This window comes from Setaria italica, chromosome VIII (assembly GCF_000263155.2).
Source record: "Setaria italica strain Yugu1 chromosome VIII, Setaria_italica_v2.0, whole genome shotgun sequence".
NCBI classification, from domain to species: domain Eukaryota; kingdom Viridiplantae; phylum Streptophyta; class Magnoliopsida; order Poales; family Poaceae; genus Setaria; species Setaria italica.
Window position 1 is genome coordinate 7257091 of NC_028457.1, and position 8857 is coordinate 7265947.

At 47.1% G+C, this 8857-nt stretch overlaps 1 protein-coding gene across 1 annotated transcript; it reads right to left on the reverse strand.

Moving 5' to 3' along the window:
• Positions 1 to 1369: 1369 nt before the first annotated feature.
• On the reverse strand, positions 1370 to 2022 carry LOC101784679 (F-box/FBD/LRR-repeat protein At5g56420-like). The gene is made up of 2 exons (XM_004980224.1): positions 1470 to 2022; positions 1370 to 1383 (listed from the first exon to the last, which is right to left on the reverse strand). Exons 1-2 carry the CDS (start codon positions 2020 to 2022, stop codon positions 1370 to 1372), a joined length of 567 nt encoding a protein of 188 aa, XP_004980281.1.
• Positions 2023 to 8857: the final 6835 nt, after the last annotated feature.

Below are 8857 nucleotides of genomic sequence, written 5' to 3' on the forward strand. Positions count from 1 at the left end.
AAGTATATCTACATCCATCGCATGTGTTGTGTAGGTGGAGTGGTAAGGAAGGATCGTGTGAGGCTGAAGGTCATGGGTTCGAATCCCAGGGACCGGGCACATGCATATTATGCGTGAAATATAGCAGTACAGGTTGTACAACCTACTAAAGGGGGGGTTTGGAACAAGGCAGTTTCCCTAGCAGTATTCTCTAACCGATTTTTATTTCCTCCAATTAATTTGTATAGTATTTACACATAAACGCATATTGCAGAAATAGAAGAAGCATAAGTTTCAGTAGTTTAACTCACATCAAGGTCCAGAAGCTCTATTTATTGGTTGTATATTTACTTGCATGAGTGGTATGCCATAAGTACTCAGGATGCCCAAAACCTGTTGAACCCTCCTGTCAACTTCTTCACATTTGATCTCAACTACCTTAAGATGGCTGCACACAAATGGTTTTTCCAACGGCTCATAAATTCTTTCTGTTTCCACTTGGTCTTTTGGTACCTATAAACATTACAAATACTTTGCAAGTAATTTATCAGTAATGGATGGCAATTGATATTCAATACCACATGTCACTTATCTTAAAAAATATAAGTACCTTAGAAAGCTGGAAGGTTAGCATCTCAATAATAGGTGAATGACTGAGGAAGCAAGTTAATATATTGAGATCAACAGCAACACCAGGACAGGATTGGCTGAGTAACAATGTCTTTAACTTGCCAAATGTAGGGAAAAATAATTTTTAATCCCTGATGACAATAAACGGGCCAAGGTGTAAAGGAGTAAGATCTAACAAGTCAGAAGTGATGAACAAAATATTTGTAATGCATGATGTGGTCATACCATAGAGAACACATTGTTTTGGTGCAAGATGCCATACTATTTAGACGGAACTAATGCAAGAAGTTTAATATCCGTATTTATATTACAGATTCACCATGCAAAAGAATATCCATATATTTCCCATATCAAGTAAGCCATATAGAGAAGTTTGAGTCACACTAATTACTGCATGTCAATTCATTCTTAGCTATGTAATTCCGTTGATTTAGGAATTAGAAGGGTCTTACAGCCTGCACGAAACAAATGTCAAACAATAGTGATGAATGGAATCCGCTAAAAAGGAAAACATACCACATCCGAAACAGCTGAGAGCTCCAACTCTGAAACTTGCGATAAACCTTTCAAAAGTATGACCTCACCGTGCGAGTCATCGCCAGAATAATAACAACCAAAATAATTACGAGAATCAAAAGTATTCGTACAACAAATGTCATTAGAGTATACCGTCAATCTCACAACCGCTGAAACTAAAAATGGCATGTTTTCAAGCAAGGGAGTTCTACCACCACAATCACTTAACACAAGCGAGACAAGTCTAGGCGAAGAAACCTGCACACGATAGAACATTGGAAAGTCACAGCGGACAATGCTGAGATGTTTTAAGTATGGGGCTGAAATATCCCCATAAAGTTCACCATGCCTATCCATCTTGAGACGCTGGACAGCCTGAAAAATCGAGAGTGCTGCTCCGTAGAGTGACACGTGCAAGATGCAATTTGTTATTAGGTGCTTTGAGATGATGGGCACATCCGGTAGCTCAAAAGGCGAGCTCTCCTCCTTGTACATGTAGATGCCATGGGATGTGCGCAGCGAGAGTACCCGAGCTTGGCTTAGCAGCGCAAGCCGAAACCACAGGTTCACACTCCTTTCATAGGCGGGCAGGAATGGCTTGAAGTAGAAGTCACACTCCTCGAGATCAATCACGAACGAGTCCAGTTGGGCTCCAGGGTCGCGGAGGAGGAGCAGGTTGTCGACGAAACGAATGAACCATAGGGGGTTGTTGCAGCTCTTGGCACTGGTGACACGTAGGGCAGGGGCAGATTTCCAGAGATCGTGCCAGCGCCAGGCAAGCAGGGATGTCGACACCACGTCATGCGCGGGGAGGAAGGACATCACATGGTGGAGCAGTTCATCAGGAAGGGCACCGAGGCGGTCAGCCCCTCCCGGCGTGGATGATTTCTTGGTCATCCCACTGCGCCAAACACGGCCAAATACGATAAACGGCGTACCTAGGAGCTGGAGGATGAGTATGCTGCGTCAAAAAAAGAAAAGAAAAGAATTGTTCAATGCAAAATAGTTCACCAGTCATCACAAACGCATAGACAAGCGTGCAAATTGTTTTCGTCCGAGACAATTACATTAATAAAGAAAAACTACAAAAAGCTAAAGCGAAACTATCTCGGCATTCTTCATTGATTCACACAGCACATAATATGATGTCATCATCCTTGCATGGAAAATATATTATACCCAACTAATGAAGAGACGCAGATCATTCAGGCATCAATCCTCCCTTGCTATCACCTGCTAACCGTATTAAATTGCCCGTATTAAATTAAGTCATAGTGAGAATAACATTGCTCACTAGTTAGCAGTCATTTACATTTGCAATCCACATTAACTCAATGATCGCTGTAAATGCCATTTTGCAATATCATGAACTTCAAAGTATTTACATAAACAATCCAAAACTCATAGATGAAACTTGAAATTTTAAAGCCCCAATTTCTTAGCGCACATGAAACTCATTTAGATGTAAGCATGAAAATATCTAGTGATGGATATGTCACATATATACTGCTTGAGAAACAGTAGATGAATAGCAGGACTACAGATAGAAGTAAGTACCACTTCAGGTTCAGCTATCAGCTCCAAAGTCCTAGCAGCTGACAAACCTTTGAGAAGCACACAGCCTGCACTGCCATCATCAGTGGAATAACAGTGCCAGCACAATACCCAGGGTCATCGCTCTCACAATAATCATGACATCATGTGTCCAATAATGTAACTGTTGCTCTAACTAACACTGGCATGTCTTCAAATAAAGCAGTTTTACCCCAACAACAATTTAGTTGCAGTGAAATGACACCTGGGGTAGAAATAAGAGTCCGGCAGTCCGAGCAAAAGATGCAGGCTTGAATGCTCAGATGCTCAAGGGATCGGGAAGAGATCTTGTCAGCATGAATGCGGCATTCTGTCATGTTTATCCTGCAGTGCTTGACAACTCGAGAAATCATGAAACTTGCCTGGTAAACATAGACCACAAAGCTTCAATTTGTTCAAGTACTGAGAGAAAACAGGCAGATTATCAAGCCACAATTCTTTGACCATCCCACCACCACCACCACCAATGACAGAAACACTCAGCACCCGAACTTGGCACAATAAGGCATGCCGAATCCACAGGTTCACGTAGGGCACATCAGCTGCAATGTAATGATCAAACTCGAACAGGCACACCTCCCAGTTTGTGCGGTCACGGAGCAGCAGGAGATGGTCCAAGAATTTCCGGTGAAAACTGACTTGGCCAGCACCAGTGACACGCAGAACGGGCATGGACTTCCAGAGCTGACACCAGCGCTTCACGATCACGCAAGTTTGCACAGCCTCCCGTGCATCCAGGAAGCCAAGAACGTGGTGGAGTAGAACGTCAGGCATGAGGCTGATGAGGTCGTCACCGCCTGCTGCCGACGCGCTCTGGGGCATTCCGTCGAACACGCTGCAAGCGCCCAACTCTGCTCAGAGATAACCGTCAATTTTGGAGAAAGAGGGGGAGGGAGAGAGAGAAACAGGGAGAGACCGAGAGAGTGAGAGAGAGATTGCGAGCTGGTCCAGCTCACCTGTTTGAGGATTCATCCGTTGCTCCAGAGGCAAGCGGACCACGGCGGTGGAAGGGGAGAAGTTTCCTCGAATCTCTCGTCGAATTTCCGTTCAAGATTGAAAATACAGAGCCCGTTAGAGGCCTGGTGGACGCGGAGAGCAACGGTGGCGAGGTTCGTGGCCGTGGGCGAACCCTAGAAACTTACAGACGTAGTCACGTAGCCGACATTGGTGGATGAGTGGAGTACCCTGTGTTTTTGGCACGGGGAGGAGGGCGCAAAAGGCTCCAATGAGATGACCGGACAAATTTACAATATGCACACTGGAAAACAATTTTTTATGGAAAGGCGACATGAAACTTTGTAAAACACCCTTCTACTTTGGAACCAGAGTGTTCGCTCGTTAATTAATTATTAATAAAATCACAACCTTGATCACCAACTTCATTTTTTTTGTGCACCTAACTTTAATTCGCTTTTCAATGTAGCTGGTCTGTACGAGAATAAAATTATTATAATGAGTTATATATATATATATATATATATATATATATATATATGGGATCTGTCGTGCCCACTACTACAGAATCGACTAAATTATATTTATACTGGGTAGCAACTTTCGAGACAAATGGACCATTGAATTAAGCCGACTACCATCATATACATGCACATCCATTTTAAACATCCAAATGTTTCTCGTTAACGACCAAATATTTAAGGTGAGCAGGCATGCATTGAGCTACAAATCATGGTGAAAACTTAAAGAAAAAGGTAAAAATAGCATTAACTTACCTTAGAGAGACACGTCCTCTAAAAACTCCGCCAGACCATCTAAACAAGTCCCCAACTCTAAATTTGAAAACTATAGTCTCAAAAACAATTCAAGACCGCCTACTAAACTCTCTATTTACATACCTAGGATTTGAACTCTCTATTTACATGCCTAGGGTCTGAGGAGACCCTATCCATGAGCTCCACCAACCAACCCTTTTTCCCCGCCTTCCTCTCCTCCACCTTCACCCCGCCATCCGAAGGCGCGATGCGGTGCAGTGCCTAAAATCCCCACAATACAGCCGTCCTCCACCCGTCGTTCTTTGTGTGGCTATGCCCGTGCTTTAGTCACACCGGCCTCGAGCTCCACTACAACTACAACACCAAGCTACTTCCGTGAAACACTGAGCAGGGAAAAATTTCTCAGCGAAAAAAAGAGAAATTCGAGAAACACGCCTGTTTTTTGGTTTTACCGTCCAAAATTTTTGGCCCTTTTAAATTCACACCCAAACTAGAGAAGCTCAGCCCAAAACCCCTACCTCCCGACTTCCCGTAACCCTAAACCTTATCCCTTTCTGTGCATGCATTGTTATGTCTTGTTTTTCATGTAAGGTTATTTGGACATAATCTAGGTTATTTTGTGTACAAACAGAGAGTTTTTTTGTAAATTTTGTCCGAAAGGAAAATGTTGAATCTGAGAAATTTCCGAGAAATCCGATAAATGCGTTTCTCGGTGACCTCCGTTTTTTCTCTTACTGGTAAGCTAAACTAGTTTCGTACCTCCTTGTTGCTGCCGCTGCTGCTTCACGGTCAGCTCCATACGTGCCAAAGTTGCACGTCGTGCCAAACACGGGGAAGTGCTGCCTGCCCCTGTTATGCCTCCACAACTAGAGAACTCACCTTCCATCCAACCCTTTTTGTCCCGGTTGACTTTGGACCTGGGACTAAAGGCATAAAAATGAGCCACCGAGGGGGGAGCTTTAGTCCTTGTTGAAAGACCAATCGGGAATAAAACCCCCCCTTTAGTCCCGGTTGTAATGGCTAGTGGGACGAGGGGGCTCCAACCGAGACAAAACATCCCTTTCTAGTTTCCACATGGTCCACCTCTCTCACTCCACCTTAACTTCTCCTCTGACCTCTCCCTTATGTCTTCTCTCACTCCGCCCCCTCCCCTCCCTCTCTTCACTGCCCGCCACCCCCTCCCCCTCCCTCGCGTCGTCGCCGCCCCTTCCCCTCCCTCTCTTCTCTACCTGCTGCCCCCTCCCCCTCCCTCCCACCGCCCACCCCTTCCCCTCCCTCTCCCGCCACCTCCTCCTCCCTCTCCCGCTGCCACCGCCCCCTCCTCCTCCTCTCCTGCCCCTCCCCTTCTGCTGCCCCTCCCCTTCCCACTCGGCTCGCCCCTTACTGGCAGTGAGGAGCAGTAGCGGGGTGAGGTGTAGGGCAGTGGCGCGTGGGGGAGTGGCAGCCAGCCAAAGGCGGCAGAGCGAGCTGGTGCAGCTGGCCAGCTAGTGGCGGCGGGTGGGTGATCGGTGCCCGGCGCGAGCCGGCATTGGCGGGCGTGCGGCGGTGGGCAGGGGCGGGCGCGCAACCGCTTTTTTCTTATGTTTTTGCAACCTTTTTAGTCCCAGTTGGTAAAACCAACCGGGACTAAAGGGGATCTTTAATCCTGGATGAATGACCCGGGACTAAAGGACCCCCATTTATCTTGAATAGTTAGTCCGGTTGGTTTTTCGGGATCTATGTTCCGTACCAATCGGAACTAAAGGTGCGTTTTCTAGTAGTGGCTTGAGCCTCGCCTTACCTTGCCTCCTGCCACACGAGTGACCACTCCGCCCACCACGCCAAACATAAAATTTATTGACTTTTATGGACCAGCTGTGGTATAGTGTATAGATGGATCATGGAGACGTACATATCATTGACAAATTTAGTGTTAGCACTGCTAACTCTCAACAATTATGTTGTAGATGTTTTCTTATCAAATTGCGCACTAATGATAATATACGTGCATTGCAGATTGAGATGACTGGCATCTAAAAAAAGATGACTAGTGAGAACTAGCGAGCAGGAGCCCTAAATTTGGAGGTACTGGCTCCTCAAGAGTGCAAAGAACCAGATGATACATGCTATCACGATGCTGTGTGATCCATGAAATAGAATTTCTTATCTTCCTCTGTTTATTTTTGTTCCCCATGTATACGCGTATTAATAATTCTGTGCTCTTTAGCTTGTGCATTATCAGGTGAGATGTACCGTTACACACAATTGGTTTGTCCAGAATCCTTTCTTTTTGTGAAAAATAACTGTCCTTCAGATTAAGCAGTGAATATCCTGCTTGTAGGGTACGGATTTTTTTTCTATTTCAAGTCTTTCATTAATATTTTGAGACTATTTTTTCTATCCGGGGTTTTTATCCCTTCGTTCCCAAACAGTGGTAGGAAACAGCAACATTGCTGGGTGCCCAGGGAAACGAATTGTCCAAAAAAATTCCACATAAGGGTACTATTGCCCTGAGCAGCCAAACTAGCCCTAAGAAATTCAAGAGAAAGCCAAACTAGCCCTAAGAAATTCAAGAGAACCATTCTCCTCGCTTTTAGTGATTCTTAGACCTGCTATGAACTTCGCCTAGACAAGGCTGGTCGGAACAAAGGGGAGGAAGAAGTTGGTTTCCTGTTATATGTTGGTGAGCATTTATGATGATGGTAGCTTATTAGTGCCGACCATTCTAAAATCGCTACCAGACTGACATGTGGGTCGTGTGCTCGGATGGCCCATGTGTCAGTGATAGCCACTGCACGTGCAGTACTGCATGGGTATAGGATCTTTGCCAAAAATATGGTACAAAATGGAGTGCCATGGTTATCCATTGTTCAGTTTGACATATTTACGGATTATAGGGTTGTATTGAGTTTTTCATATAACTACGCATGATGTTTTAGCTATTTATTTCTTAAATTGGTGAGTTTTCCATACCTCGTCTCTTACTTTTGACCAAAAAATATGATTTTTGGTAAACATCTGTCAACAGATTTGTTTTCCAAAAATCTGTCGAATTTAGGTCCGTTCGATATGTGCTTTGAGATACGTGCATGTGCTGTCTCGTTTCCCAGCTGTTGCGGGTTGGTGCTGTTAACGGTTTTGCGATCGCTCTCCCGAGACCTGTTAGCTAGGGAACTTTTTGAAAACCGCGCCCTCTTCCGTTCCCACCGACTGCTCGTTTCCTCTTCCCAAATCAATGGTATTTTTCTTTGGGCTTGTTTGAGAGGAAGGTTCTAAAATTTAGCCATAGCCTAAACTTTAGCCCTCCCAAATAGAGTGCTAAATTTTAGCCCTTTGGGGTGTTTGGGTGAGGTGGTAAATTTTAGCACCTGTGTTGATAAAAGATTGATTTATCCCTATTTTCTCTCCTCTTCTCTACCCCTCCTCTATTTCTTCCTTCTCAAGTGCAAATCTTGCCCACGCCGTCCCATGCTCACGCCGGCATCCCCGACTCCGGCGTCCGCACCGGCCCGTGCTCGCGCCGACCGGTCCCAGGCCAAGAACCCCGCTTTCGTACCTACCAACCCGAGTCACCCTTTCCCGCATCTAGAAGCTATGGTTTCCCTTCCCCGGCTCAGATTCGACAGGGCTGCGGCGGTGGCTAGATGGCCGAGCAGGGCGGCACCACCGGGGAGGCCGGCGGCAGCGAGCCCCCCGCGCCTGCGCCTGTCCCAGCACCACTGCTGGTCGTGGAGGCGGCGGGGCAGAGGTAGTTCCGGCCGTGCCAGCAGCGTCTTTAGTGACCGTCGCCGCGGCGGCGGCGTCCGGGGCGGTGACGGTGGCCGCGGCGCCGATCCCCATGTCCCTGCCAGTGACGCTGCCGGGCTCGCCAGCGCTTTCCTCCGACGAGCCGGTCCTCTCCTCCAACTCCGGCTTCGCCGAGGACCACCCGCAGGCGGTGTCGTCCGGCTCCGGGGGCGCGTCCGTGTTGGGTGACACAGGCGAGGCGAACAACACGGAGGCCGGGGGGGCAGGTGGGGCCGGCGGAGACCGCGGGGGCGGGTGGGGCAGGCCGGAGGCGGCGGCGGCGGGCGAGGTGGAGGCGGCTGTTTGGGCGAAGGAGACGGGGGAGAGAGAGAGACTAAGGGGAGGAGAGAGAGGGTAGGGGCAGGGGGGGAAGTGACAGCTCCAATAATATCCTTGACCCATCTTCTATCCTGTAGACCTTCGTAAACAGTTCTCTTCTTGCGTGTCCTCGGTCTTACTGCTTGATACAGATAGGGGGCAATTTTCAGCAATTGAGCGACCATCGAGCCACCTATCAGTCCAGAATAATGTTAGTTTCCCATCTCCGACTTGCATGGATGTAGGAGTAAAAGAACATGGCTGTGACAATGGGTTTCGGTGGTGTCTGGTAGAGCGACCCAGGATCTGCATTGTCTGTCTTCTTT

What these genes read in the sequence shown, in the direction of transcription:
- LOC101784679 (XM_004980224.1), bottom strand. Translation starts at nt 2,022, where the DNA reads ATGACCAAGAAATCATCCACGCCGGGAGGGGCTGACCGCCTCGGTGCC.